This window comes from Amblyomma mixtum, chromosome 2 (genome assembly GCF_055824585.1).
Source record: "Amblyomma mixtum isolate Tamu chromosome 2, ASM5582458v1, whole genome shotgun sequence".
Classification (NCBI taxonomy): Eukaryota; Metazoa; Arthropoda; class Arachnida; order Ixodida; family Ixodidae; genus Amblyomma; species Amblyomma mixtum.
In genome coordinates this window covers 103,883,348-103,897,898 of record NC_143013.1, presented here as the reverse complement: position 1 = coordinate 103,897,898, position 14,551 = coordinate 103,883,348, and the positions used below count along the sequence as shown (strand labels likewise).

The 14,551-nt window shown below is 46.1% G+C and overlaps 1 protein-coding gene across 1 annotated transcript; it reads right to left on the bottom strand.

Moving 5' to 3' along the window:
• Nucleotides 1–3,120: 3,120 nt before the first annotated feature.
• Nucleotides 3,121–13,956, bottom strand: LOC149360360 (thiol S-methyltransferase TMT1A-like). Its single transcript, XM_089572296.1, has 3 exons — nucleotides 13,561–13,956; nucleotides 4,785–4,934; nucleotides 3,121–3,354 (listed from the first exon to the last, which is right to left on the bottom strand). Exons 1-3 carry the CDS (start codon nucleotides 13,954–13,956, stop codon nucleotides 3,121–3,123), a joined length of 780 nt encoding a protein of 259 aa, XP_089428422.1.
• Nucleotides 13,957–14,551: the final 595 nt, after the last annotated feature.

Here is a 14,551-nt window from a genome sequence, read left to right as displayed (position 1 = left end):
GAAGGCGCGACAGGAGGGGCTTTTGCTCTCCCATTAACCCCTTTTTTTTTCCCTGCTCTGTCGTCGTATAACCCCAGACGCGGTTTCCGCTCTGAAGCGACAACGCCCTCGCCTAAGCGATAACTAACAACTGAGGTTTATTGTATTTGAAGAAATAGAGTGCGCAGAAATGACGAGCACAGGAAGAAAAAAAGATGCCCAAGCTTAGCTTGGTTAAGCCAAGAATGCGTTGCATATTGCGCGGTCTTTTTGCGCGAGGTATTGCTTGGCGGCGCTCAATTTACTCAGCAGCTTTTCCTCCGTGACGTATGGATGGATGTATGGATGGATGGATGGATGGATGGATGGATGGATGGATGGATGGATGGATGGATGGATGGATGGATGGATGGATGGATGGATGGATGGATGGATGGATGGATGGATGGATGGATGGATGGATGGATGGATGGATGGATGGATGGATGGATGGATGGATGGATGGATGGATGGATGGATGGATGGATGGATGGATGGATGGATGGATGGATGGATGGATGGATGGATGGATGGATGGATGGATGGATGGATGGATGGATGGATGGATGGATGGATGGATGGATGGATGGATGGATGGATGGATGGATGGATGGATGGATGGATGGATGGATGGATGGATGGATGGATGGATGGATGGATGGATGGATGGATGGATGGATGGATGGATGGATGGATGGATGGATGGATGGATGGATGGATGGATGGATGGATGGATGGATGGATGGATGGATGGATGGATGGATGGATGGATGGATGGATGGATGGATGGATGGATGGATGGATGGATGGATGGATGGATGGATGGATGGATGGATGGATGGATGGATGGATGGATGGATGGATGGATGGATGGATGGATGGATGGATGGATGGATGGATAGGAGCGCCCCCTTTGAAACGGGGCGGTGGCAACCGCCACCATGCTCAGCCGTTCTTTTTTTTCCTGTTCTTTTTTTCTTGTTTCTTGTTTTTGTTTGTTTTTTTATATTTTAAGTGGTTTGGTGACGTCACTAAACCACGTGACGTCACGTCACGTGGTTTGCTGGCTGCCCGGCAGCGCCCAAGGGCTGAACTGAGTGATTGCAATATGCTACGCATAAAAATGGAGAAAAAATGGAGTCAGTGTCTTTCATTGTCATGCGTTCTCCGCTGCTCTTTCCTCTTTCTCGTTCTCTTTTGCTCTTTTGTCTCCATCACACGAGCTCTTCTCAGGTCAGCGCCTGCATGCGCTTGTACTGTCCACATTTATCTTCTCCAGTGTGAAAGCTTTTGTGTCTTTGGATGGCTCGCTGCTCGCATAAAATGTCTATAACTATGCTGGAACGCTGTACAGCACTCATGCATTCCGGCCATGGGGTAATCTGGGCGTAGCACGGAGTGGACTGCTAACTTTATTCTCTTCAACACCGCCATGCACAGCGGATTGCGACAACATAAAGGCTTACTTATCCCAGATTAACTTTCCTCTTGTCCCTCCATTGTGACTGCTCGTAATGGGTGATAATTTTATTTGTTTTTCTTCGCTACTGCTGTGGAAGCAGGAGGGTACAGAAAAAACAGACCAGTAGAAAAATAGCAGATATATGCAAATGTGAAACGCGGGGACACCGAATATAAAGCACGTTACATAAAAATGACCTTAACAAATAATAAAATGGCATTGGAATTCATTTTAACTCATTTTATTGAAAAAGGTGTGAACTTAAGGTTCTCCACTATAACGTACTTCCGGGAAATAAAGCTGTACTAAGTGTATCACTTTTAGAGAAAATCAGGGGCAGCCATTATTGCTGGGCATGTCTAGTTCTCCCAGTAATTTGAGATTTCATTCATTTTGTCAAGTTTATTTTTATTTTTTCCAGAAAGACCATTGTCGACAAAAGATGAAGCTTCTGATTATGCTTAGAAATTCCATAGCCTAACCAACCAACTAAAGTGCGTGTGTTATGTTGCATCATTAGCAGGGACGTCATATTTCTGTTTGCCATGAATAAACACGTTGCCTCTCAACGAACGCGCTCTATAGCTGAACAATATTTTCAGGCTGGGTGGGTTCTATGCAAGGGAGCATTTTCACACCTCGCCGTAACGCAGCTGTTGACCGCTAGAAGCTTGGTAATCGCAGGCGGAGTTGACAGCTTCGTCTGTTTAGTTTATATCGGGAAGCTACTGAGTTCCCTCTTGTAATTTTAATGTCGCTATTGATGCCTTTCTTCAAAGAAATTTTCGTTAGCTTTGACTGGAGTTTGTGTTTCAGCTTCGCAGGGTTTTTGGACGACGTCCAACTGGAACTCATGACAACGCGAGCTAAAATAGTTTCAAGCCTAAAATTATCGCAGCATAAAATTTACTCTTAATAAGCAGCTGAAATGCCTAACAGGTGGATGAGATGTTAATTCCCTGCAGAATAGCTGTCAAGGATCCGGAGCTGGCTGAAAAACCAACAGGTTTGAGCAGACTTGTCTGAAGAAATTGGGCTCTAAGTGAGAGCAGCCGGTACATAAACGGGAATCACTGCACGCACAAGTATTCTCAAAGAATTCATACTTGCGGCCTTGGTGCACTGAAGAAAACCCATTATAACCAACGTTTTCTCTCTGCATTTCAGCGTTTTTTGCCCGGTAGATAACCGAATTGAAAGCATTTCAGCCACTTCACATCTAGCGGTACCCAGAAGGCTTTTCCAATCAAGAACTGCTTATAATTTTGAGATTCGCTAAGAATGGTAAGGTTTGTGGGCAAATCGGCATTTAACCTCATGACAGTTTTTTCTCCGTATTCTGCTTTAAAAAATAAGTATTAGATGTCTAGATTAAAGCTAATTGACATTCGAGGGTAGTTCGGCACTTTGTAATTAGCCGCGCACGAAATACTTTACATCAAGCAAGGGTGCTGCGGTATATAGGCGTGTAAGTTACGCTTAAGGTGAAAGGTGACACCCAAAACAAAACCTGCTCTAGTGACGTATTTGGCGTTTTGCAGGAAAAATAAGTTTCATTCAGGCGTCTGTTTGAGGAGTATGTATATTGATGATATTTATTCACATAGACAGATTGAGTGCGCTGCACTCTTTGGCTCGTGTTACGCCACCGCAAAGCCGTACATCTGGCGGGAGATGACGCTGGGGAGTTCTACTTGCGCTTCCTTCATGTGGACCTCAGCGAATCCGGCGTTCTTGATGACTTCACCGGACGTCCTGTTTGGACAGCATCCGCAGAAACTGTACCACCATATGGGTGCGATGAGGTCCTGCAGGAATCTTCCTATGGTTCCCTTGGGCTGAGCCACGTGCTCCATGAACAGCAGCCGGCCTCCCTGCAGGTGAAGAGCCATTACACGCAGCCCCTCTTGTACAACCAAATTTATCACTTTCGGTGCATGTAAAGTAAAGGTCAGTTTTGTGAAAGTTCGGTTCACTTTCAGTTGAATTTGATTGTAATTTGTTTGCTTGCAACTTTAGTCGTGACGAAAGCAATAGGGAATGTGACAGAAAATGATTCATCACATGGGTGTCATGCTTCAATTTGTATTTTTTTTTAACTCAAATGCTCTATCATGCCCGTTCATTCAGCAGCTTCGGAGCTGGTCCGCCAACGCCCAGAAGAACGCTACTACCGCCGATTCCCGTAGCCTGAGGGCATCGAAACTCTAATTCTCTTTTTACATGAAATTACGCGTCGGCAGGACATGTTTTTACTCGTCGGCGGCCATAAAATCTCCTTTTTGCCGAGTACTAAAATAGCGGTACGGGCATGCTTGTGCAAGTGAATGGTCGCATACTCATGCTTATTCAAATACCTGCAGGTGGGACGGGTTATGAAATTAAGTGGTAGCATGGGCGTTTTTCCGACAGTCAGCGTGAGGTCATCCACACGATTTGCGCATCAGCAAGTTGCGATCAATCACAAAATGTCAAATGATTTGAAAACGAAATGGACCTTTACAAAAAAAGTTCGTCAGCTCCACTATTGCGCAGGCTTTTCAAGAAAGTGGGGAGGACGTGTTCTTTAAGCGTCATTTGACCTGTGTTCGAAATGACAAGGCTGAAAAGATAGGCCCGAAGCCTTTTTAGGTGACAAAAATTATTGAAGTCAAAAATGTACCTTGCGTTTGCTTTTCATATCGTAAGGATATATCTTGCTAATGTTGTATAAGAAAAGATGCACCTTGTCTGTGCCAACACTGCGTTAAATACGGCATTAAATACAAGTAAGGCTGACCAGGAAAGCCGCAGAAGATGATGCAGTAGGCATGGTCTCTTTTTATAAGGTCCTTTCCATAACATACTGCTCAGCTTCCCTGGGCCTCACCAACTTGCGCCATCTTTTGGCCGCCAGTAGCGCACACCACGTAAGTCAATGGTGGTGTTCTAAAATCGTTAACTGACAAAACTAGAGAGTTCAGAGAGATTGCGGGAACATGGTGTTTGCCATGGCCGACTATTCCTCCTGGATGCAAAACATGGCCCATAAAATACTTCTTTGCTCACTACAACTATTTTCTAGGCCTTAGAGAATCAATGGGATGTACCGAAAATCCGAAATTACCGCTGTGATTTGGAGTGTTTAGTCCCACTCGGCACTTGGTGGCAAGCGTGGATGCTAATAAAGGCTTTTTCTAATATCCTGGGCTTGCGGAGTCGCTGCACTCCATCAAAAGATATAAATGCAGATTACGAATGACAAGCACGTCTTCAGTTAAAGAAAGGAAGGACTGCTAGGTGTCCGCGTGCATCTGCTGCCTACCTTCACCAGGACCCGCTTGCACTCCTGCAGAACCTTCTCTGGACAGCTGACTGAAGACAGGAGGTGTGACGTAAGAACGACGTCAAAGTGGCCATCGGGAATTTGGTGCATATTCTCGCCGTAGCCGACAATGTTGCGCTTCAACTGCACCTGTGTGGAAGAGGACATGGGGAATATGAGACGAACTAGCACATTCAAAAGGATACATTTAAAACCAACGACAATGTACTCTGTGGCCGCTGGGACAAGGCTATTGTCACTGCTAGGGACATGACAACACATTATGTTATCCCTGGTGAGCTTTCAAAATAGGCCGGTAGGCAAGAAGACAGGTTGCAACGCTGCACGCAACATGCTGTTTCCTGGTTGTTTGTTTTTCTACCACAACAACTGCACTGCCAGATTTCTTGTGGTTTACAACGCCTCATTATTTGCCACAAGAGGACACTGCAGTAGCGCGTGCGCAAGCTAGAGCGATGATGCATGACGGCGCCCATGTTCAGTAAGAAGCTCAGTAAGCATCACTTTTAGGAGGGAGAGGCCCTTTTCGAAACAATTTTGTCTATGGCAACACCTTGCTCCTGTAGAATTAATAAACGGCACCACGCCCTGTCATCACGCTTCAACCGCACAAAACTACCGCTAGAAATAAAATATCAGTGGCAGTGCGGCCGCATTCTTCTTCCACTCGTCAATTTATTCCATTTCAGGTTCTGTCACAGTCATCATCCTATTTCAATTTTAAGTCAGTTGTCTTTCAGTCCTCAATCAATTCCAATTCTGATTCCATTCCGAAGTCGACTAACTACTCAAAATGTGCCGCATTGTTAGATCGCGGCGAGTCTTCGAACCACTACCGGCGTAGTGGCGCAGTGGTTAAGCGGTGCACCACAGCACTCCCAGGCCACTATCCCAAGCACAGCCACTGGAGCAGCTTTTCGGAGCCAGATTGCTCTTCACGAGTACTGCGAGAAGGAATAGCTTATTTAGGTTTGGTTTATTGGGGTTTAACGTCCCAAAGCGACTCAGGCTATGAAGGACGCCGTAGTGAAGGTCTCCGGAAATTTCGACCACCTGGGATAACTCCTGCAAGCCTCATTTCTGCACGCATAGTTACTCGGGAGGCTGTATAATTCGCCCGTACTCCTGCTGCTGTCTGAGTCATTTTCTTCTCAGTCATTTTCATTTTTGCTGAGTCATTCTTCCTCCAGCCGTTTCCCTCCTCTCTCCTACAAGTGGGGAGGGGAGAGGAGAATGGCCGGAGGTGGGGGGTTAGTTTACAGGTGTCATAATTGGAGAGGCAAATCTCCATAAACACTACCTAGTAGGTGCAGGCCTCACACACACTCCTACGCCGCCGGGCAATTCTCGCCTTCACGGCCGTCTTTATGTTACCGCATTAGAAAAAATTCAGGGGAGCACTTTGTTCACCTAAAGTTTGGTTTGGTTTATTGGGGTTTAACGTCCCAAAGCGACTGAGGCTATGAGAGACGCTGTAGTGAAGGGTTCCGGAAATTTCGACCACCTGGGGTTTTTTAACGTGCACTGACATCGCACAGCACACGGGCCTCTAGAATTTCGCCTTCAAGAAATTCAGCCGCCGCGGCCGGGATCGAACCCGCATTCTTCGGGTCAGCAGCCGAGCGCCGTAACCACTGAGCCAACGCGGCGGAGTGTTGATTGTTGACCTAAAGTGCGGTGAGGAGAAAGCCTTTAGCGCTGTGTTGCTGCCTGAGTCACTGGTGTGTGGTTAAGGTGTTAGTGAAATACACTATTGTTTGTGAATCTTAAATGCTGGAGACACTGGAGGGCGTTTTGGAGGCATCCGTCTGATTCGACGCCTTTCTGCAAAGGCTCTCCAGCGTCCTAGGCAAGGAGAAGTACATATGCGTTGGCAGGAAGTAGCGTAGCCATTAGCACGCTCGGCTGCGGAGCGGAAGGATGGTCGTTCGAATCCCATAGTGTTCAAGGATTTTTTTTCTGGTCTGACTAGAAAAAGCGTGACACCTCTGCTGACAACATTCTGCTGACAACCACCTGTCGACAACGATGAGTCATTAAAGACTTTTGCCCTAAAAATAAAGGCAACAGTCAGTTATGCCTGTGTCGCTTCCCATGGGCACATTAGCCGCAGTTCCAAGAGAAACGTGTTACGCAAGTAGAAAGATATAAGGAAATCAGAATTTCGGACGCCTAACAATAAGACATGGGGCGTAGCTCGTTTGAGTGAAGAATCTATTTCAACACTCTGAAGCAAATCCGTCTGCCTAGGATCATTTTCTTTCGTTTTTGTGCTCGGCTTAAAACATAGCTATAACGTTGTGTTCATTGAACGCCTTAGAAATAAAGAAAGCGTGGAGCTGACTTTATTTGCATCACACAGAAGTGCTTAAAAGGGGAGCTGTAGGACGGAAAGCTGGGCGAGTTGGTTTTCAATTGTACTAGCCATACTGGCACAGCGCGAAAGACAGACACAAGGAACACAAACAGGTGACGTTTGTAAGATGCACACTCAAAAATTAATTCTTGTGTCGGAGACACCATCTGCAAGAACGCAATCTCATTCTTGTGAAGGTTAATCGAACGTTTTGCCACGCGATCTGATCTATAAAGGCAGTCCTTTCTGAATAAACAATTCAAGTTGTTAATCAACGTCGTGTTGTCCCGCCTTCCCTTGTGTCTGTCTTTCGCGCTGTGCCACTATGGCTAGTGCAATTAAAAGGAGATGGTTTGGTTTATTAGTGTTTAACGCCCCAAAACGGCTCTGACTGTGAGGGACGCCGTGGTGAAGGTCTCCGGAAATTTCGACCACCTGGGGTTCTTTAACGTGCGCTGACACCGCACATAGAATTTCGCCTTCATCGAAATTCAGCCGCCGCCGCCGGGATCGAACCCGCGTCTTTCAGGTCAGCAGCCGAGCGCCGTAACCACAGAGCCACCGCGGCGGGTGCTTAAAAGGAGAATAATGGCTCATCGTCAAAGGTTGTCAAGTTTGTACAGAGTAAAAGACGCTAGACATGCTCTCCAAAAACAATTAGCCAGTAACTATCACCAATAATGCTTCCTTGCTTATTCTCTGCTCGACAGGTCCTCTTCAACCGTAAGAACATATTAATGTTGGCTCAGACGACTAATCCTGAGCAGCCTCGGTTTAGTACCGCACTCCTAGTGTCAAATGGAGGCCAAAACGTACGGAGGAAAATGCACGTTTTTTTTTTTCAATGCATCGGTATAGCTTCAGCGCAACCATTACTTTTACGCTGGCGTGGCGGTGCGTATATATTGAGGGATATATATTATACACCTCACAATATATAATTGATGAAAGCCATTAGTGAGTTTTACATTAGTGAAAAAATCAAATTATCGATGTGATCCAAGCGTTGCTGTGAGGGATAGCAGTAGAGTCCACCTGGCGTTTGCGTCTCTATTAGACAAGCGTCTTGCTGCTTTGATTTGCTTTCACCACGAGTGTGAGGTATCGGAAGGCTTCTCAGCGTTTGTGGTTGGGTGGATGCGCGAGCCGTCTGGAGGGTGAATGCAGGTGGCTTGAGACCTTTCGAAAACGGAGGTTGGTAGGCGAAGGAGAGGGGGGGGGGGTTCACTCGTAGATGGGAGATGCTCATTTACCGGTAGGTGCCCTGCTAGAAGAGGCACCTCTCGAGCCCGAAGGATGCCCGGAAGTTGGAGGTGTCACACAGACAGGCAGACAAAATGGGCAAGCACCGCCGCGACCGTGCTACCGAGAGTGAAGACTGCGCTTACCTCCTCTGGACCTCTCTCAGTCTTAACTACTGTGATTGGCCGCCATGCTTCCTTCTCTCCATCTTTACCCCTTCCCCGTCCCCTTTCCCTCATTAAAATTCCTTTCTCTCATCTCACCACTTTTCTAACTGGCCACCGCGTTTCCTCCTCTCCCTTTGACTTCCCCCAATTACTTTGTTTGACCATTCTCCTCTCCACTCTCTCACTTTCTCTCCAAAAACAACTCATTGCCATCATACAACCCAAGACGGACAGACATTGCGAAGGCGGCAGTTGTAATGCTAACGCATTAAGCACAAAGCATTGAGTAGACACTACCGACGCAGACTTTGTCATTTGTCCTATCGCTCTCTGCTTTTGGTCTCAATGTATCAATGACGCCTCGAGGCTGATCATATTTTTTAAAGTGAACTCCTATTGTACACCCCGATTCAAAATAGTTGCTCCGAACTTAGCATTGCAATCTCCCATTTAGGACGGCTTATCAGTTGAAGTGTGATTAGCCTCATTACACTTACTTTTCGCACTAAGCTATGAGAGTGACAATTAGAGCCTAATACTCTTAGTTGGAATAAACATATTGACTTCATAACGTGTAACGCTTTTTGTAAACTGTTTTTCTTGGGACGGGCATTGCGATTGTCTACCCCATCTGTACGCCTACTTGCTTACAAATGTATTGTTCTGCCTACCTTAGATTATGCTTCTATCATTTGGGACCCGTTCACGCAAACTAACATGTATAAATTAGAGAAGGTTCAAAAGAGGGCGGCACGATACATATATAACAATTACCGACGTACATCAGTAACACATCTTTTAATCCAAGCTGGCCTTCCGACAATATCGGAGCGAAATCGTTGTGCACGACTTAAATTTATGTATCAGTTAATCAAGCGACACTACAGATTGGAACTCACCGATTTGCTTGTTTTTTCGTCCGGTTATGCGACGCGACAATAACACTAGCTAACATTAACTCCTTATCGCGTTCGAAATAACTGCTTTAAATACTCATTCCTTCCACGAACTATTTCCGATTGGAATAACCTTACTAACACTGAAGTGCTGCAGCCGTCGCTGACGTTGTTCTCGCAACATATCACCTAGATTTTATTGCATTTGCTATTTCACTGTTCAGTTGTATATGTTTAATTGTTGCATTCCCAACGGTGCAGAAGAGCTTCAACTTGCACTGTTACTTTTTGTTTACTTTTGCCTGTTTTGTTCAACTGCTTAATTTGTATCCCCACCCTGCTAAAATCCAAACTACGGGTTTTCAGTATCAATAAATAGATAAATAAAATAAATAAATAATTCGAAAAAGTGCCTGAAGATGACCTGAAAACTTTTATAGTGAACTTTTCTAGTTCAGATATATAATATACACGAAATATGCACTCCCTGCTTTACTTTCGCTTATTACTCAACTACTGAGCGTTGAACACTAATTAAATTGTGCAACGCAATTAAGTTTGTTTATTTCAATGAAAGGAGGTACGGCTGCCAAATTTAACACAAATATGGATCATACGAAAGTAATAAATCCGAGAATAACGCAAAAGAAATACAGTTAGCGAAAGTAAAACAGCCAGAGTGTGGAGTCGCCAAGAGTTTGTTTAAAGGATGACACCGAAGTGAGTGAATGACAGAATGAAAGGAAAGGGCATTGCTTAATGGAAACGAACTGTTCGTAAATGCGTTGATAATCAGATAATCAGAAATTAGGTGGGCGGATGAGACGAAGAAGTTTGCGGGGATACGGTGGCCGTAGCCAGCAAAGGACAGGGTTAATTCGAGACACATGAGAGAGGCTTTTGACCTGCAGTGGGTGTAGTCAGGCTGATGATGATAATGAATTGGATAAAGAGAATTACAACACTGTTACGAGTGTGTCAAGCGAAAGTTCGATCGTTAGCTCTATAGTGCGACACCAAAAGAAGCCGGGCGCCGCGCAACGGAACGTTTGTACTCAGCCTTTTCCCACAGTGGTGTTCGAACCAATTACCTTCCGCAGCCTTACACACAGGCACCCAAGGCACTAGTCCACACTTTCCCAACAATGGAGAGAGGTATTTTCATCTTCCATTTTGCTACGTGACAGCTGAGGCAGGTGGTGGTGCGGACGCCGGCGACGAGAACGGTACAAAACTGAGGAAAGAGCTAAAATAGCTAAGGATCTAAAACGCGTATGTTCAAGCTTTTGATGTCCTGCAGTCCTTCTTTTAGGGTTCAGTTGGTAGAATACCAGCATTGTTGTTTAAAAGTCTTTATATTCTACGGATTCTCGCGGTCAAATTTCCCAATCGCGGTTAGCGGCCTGTCGTGCGGCCAGGGCACTTTTATTTTTCTTTCTTTTTATAAGTCCTTTCTAACATATGTCGCTTGAGCTGAGCTGCATAATTCCCATGCAGTTACGAAGCCAATGACGTGCAACGGTTACTGAACCGGTGATAAACTGGCACTATGATGCTCGCTTAAATAAGAGTCGTCTACAGCATTTTAAGCCGGTACCGGAAAGGCGCTTTCTGTTGCCGATTACAGCGGATGGTCAGGGGTTTAATGGCACTTGGGATACTTAGTATTCCACGCATCAATCAAGGAAGGTGGAAATTCGGGGCATTAGCTGGCACTGCCGCAGCTCGGTGGCTTTGTTGTTGGGCTTGTGAGCCAAAGGTAGCAGAGATCGAGTCCTGGCCGCGGCAGCCGCATTTTGAAGGGGGGGAGACAAATATGTTCGTGTGCACTTCGGTGACCCCCCCCCCCCCCCCCCCCCTAGTGGTCTATGCTAATCCAGAGTCCTCCACTGCGGCGTCCCTCCTGCTCAATGGATTGCTTCGGGACGTTAAACTCCACATGCGACATACTATGCAAGTGTAAACCGCAGCGGGTCTTAGTAAAAACTACACGCTAAGATTTTCGAGCTAGACAGTAGCATATGGCTTTGTGTAATCCGTCAAGTTAAAGAACTCCTCTTGCCTCCATAGTATACTGTTTCCCTCTATATATCTTCTTTTGACTGCATAAAATACTATCTTGTCTGGTTCTAGTCTAAACAAATATTTCTCCTTAGTCGAAATCAGAATGTCCCGCATCACTCATTCCTTACTTGCACTAGGAACCGGCTTCGAAGCTGCAATCATTTTATGGCTGAAAATTCTGGCGAGAACTGAGAATGCGAAATAGAAATATTTGGGGCCATGTGCATTTCGTTTGAACAAAAATCGCACTTCGACTCACTCACTGCCGATTACTACCGAGCGCCTGTCTGTCGAACATCTGTCCAAGTGGAAGAGAAATTGCAACTCCGTAGCTCACTCTATCTCTCTCTCGTGCGCGCTAAGGCTGGCTTCCTTGGCTATAGTATAAAGGTCTTGACGCAAAAAGGAAACGGCACTGTCGTCCGTTCTTCGCGTCGTCTTCTTGGCGCTATTTCTACTAGCTGGATCGACACCAGTGCGTACAAATATCCATCGGTATTTAGGCGCTGAAGTAGCGGCCTAGAAAACGCTTGCATTCGTTCTACTGAACGCGAATCACTGTGCACGACTTGTTAAGGTCGGAGATCAAGTAAGCCCAGCACCGAATTTCTGTTAACCGCAGCAACCATAAAAGCGAGGGGGCGCAAAAATAATGTTAAAGATCGGAAGCATTTTCATTATAGTTTGCGATAAAATTTACATCAAACTTTCTGACATGCACTTCCACAGTACTACATAACGCAGTGATATCACATAGTCAAAGCGTCCAGCTTTGCGAGCACAGCGAATGGAAGGGCACTGGAAGACGTCACGAGCGCTAATGACGATCACAGTGGACGTCATGTGGCTTTTCTCTTCACTGGCTGAGGAAACGAGAATCTGGAAACCGCCGCACAGTAAGGACATTTCAGCCAATCCTAACCTCCTTGGCATCGCGGTGCTGTGTAACCAAGATGAACTCTCTTAGGCTATAGAAATCCACCGGCTGGATTCGCACGTCTGGGGGCTGCTCATTGCTTTGTCGTAGTTATATCACGATTTTGTCTTCAGCTATCAGAGTGAGGCCGGAGCTCTAGCGGCAGAACTTGGACCTGATAGTTGCGTTAACTAAGCTCTTTTGCTTTGCCTTATCAAGCGTTCTTTTATGTCTCTCCTCTCCTGTGGGAGACGGCTCGAGCTCGTTCGGTGCACTTCAGTGGTCGCTGCAGAGTCATTCAATAACTTTATGTTTTTGTTTTTTTGGTTAGGAAAGATCACCTAAATTGTAACATATAAATATACCCCTCTTGTTCAGCGCCCACTGTGTCACTAAAAGCAGCAAGCAGCCGTCCGAGCAGCTTGCTCTGCAACCCTGCCATGAATGTGGCAAGTGCATTATAGAAGCGACAGCTTAATCTATGATCACAGAAGAACCAGCGCAAAAGAACAACGGACAAGAATAAAGTAGGACGACACGGAAAGCTCTTCTGTCCGTGTCGTCTTCCTTCAGTTTTGTCCGTTGTCCTTTTGCGCTGGTTCTTCTGAGGTCATGGTTTACCAATTAGCCCAACAACAAGTGTAGCTTAATGAAGTCGAGGAAGAATTAGAGGGAAATTACGTAGTGCGTTTCTTACACTAAAAAAAAATCAGCCTCAAACATTCGTACATTACAAAATCTATAGCACACTGTCATCGGGTTGGCTTTAGGTGCGCACACCTTAGACCAGGGGCAACATGTTCCTATACCTCTTCCCATTATTGACCCTCTTCTTTGCCTTCCCTCTAGAACCGGCCTAAGGGTTCCCCCAGAGCAAGACAGTTTTTGAAACTTTACATCCCTTATGATCTTTTCCTCGGCTTCATTGGTGTCTTCTGTGCATAACAAATTGGAGCTGCCTCTAATATGAAAGCTTGAACCTAATTCACGCGGCGCGACCACTCTCCGCAACACAAAAGAGACCAGCGGACAGAGCTGCTCGTCTACACGGCAGAAATCGTGAAAAATTTCCTTTTTGAATTTAGTAAAGCTGTGAGTAAAAAAAAGAGCCAACCTTTGAATTCTTCTTTATCGCCTCCAGTAAGCCACTGTGGAACTGCGCGTTGGGGTCGATGTTCCAATACTCGATCTTCCGTCGCACAAAAGGGAAGTTCACTCCCAGTCCTGCACCGATCTCCAGCACGCGGACGGCGCCCTGCGACCGCAATTTGGCGTCGTGAGACTCGACGTCATCCAGCGCTGCCATCATGGCGCGACGGCTTTCATCGAAGGCGTCATTCCACGGAAACAACGCTTCCGAGATGGATAGTATGCGCACGAAGAACCACTGGCGCGCGCGAACGCTCACCCAAAGCGGTATGGGAAGCAATGCGGTGACACTAAGTATTGCTGCGAGGGCAAAATGTGTCGCTATACGACGCATAACTGCCGGCAGTGATGCGATATTCATTCTTAGCTTGCTAACTTGTGAACTCAGTAAGGTCTTCATAATGGAGCGCTGCTTCGCCGATAGCACCAAGGCGGCGGCGGGGAGATCCTTTAATCTGAACTCGGCAGGCGGAAAAAAATGAGGGGAAAAGGAAATGTAGCATCGTCTATTGCTTTGACGCCCACAGTGTCCTTGCTTGAGATTCAGCGAGTTGTTTTCACTTTCACTGGCATTCCAGGATGTACTGATACTGACGACCAATGGGGAAAGCACACTGCTCGCAGGGTGGCGAACTTCAGCCATCTCCTCTCTCTTTCGGAGTCACGCCTGTTGGTGTGGGTTCATGGTTATCATAAAAACAAGAAGCCTTTCTGGTTCGAAACGGTCAAATGACGTTCAAGACACACGCGCTGTCAGAAGAAAAAAACGCTGTATTCTCGGAGACTCATTTTTTACCTGTAGAAGCGTAGCTTGTTGGACCAATTGGTGCACGGTACTGGGGAGGGAAGCCACAGAACAGGACGCGTACAAAAGAGAAGGCCTTCACACGGGCGAAGCTGGAGACACAACTGAAAATTTTTACTTGATCAAGAACCGAGCAGAACAGGGTGCATAT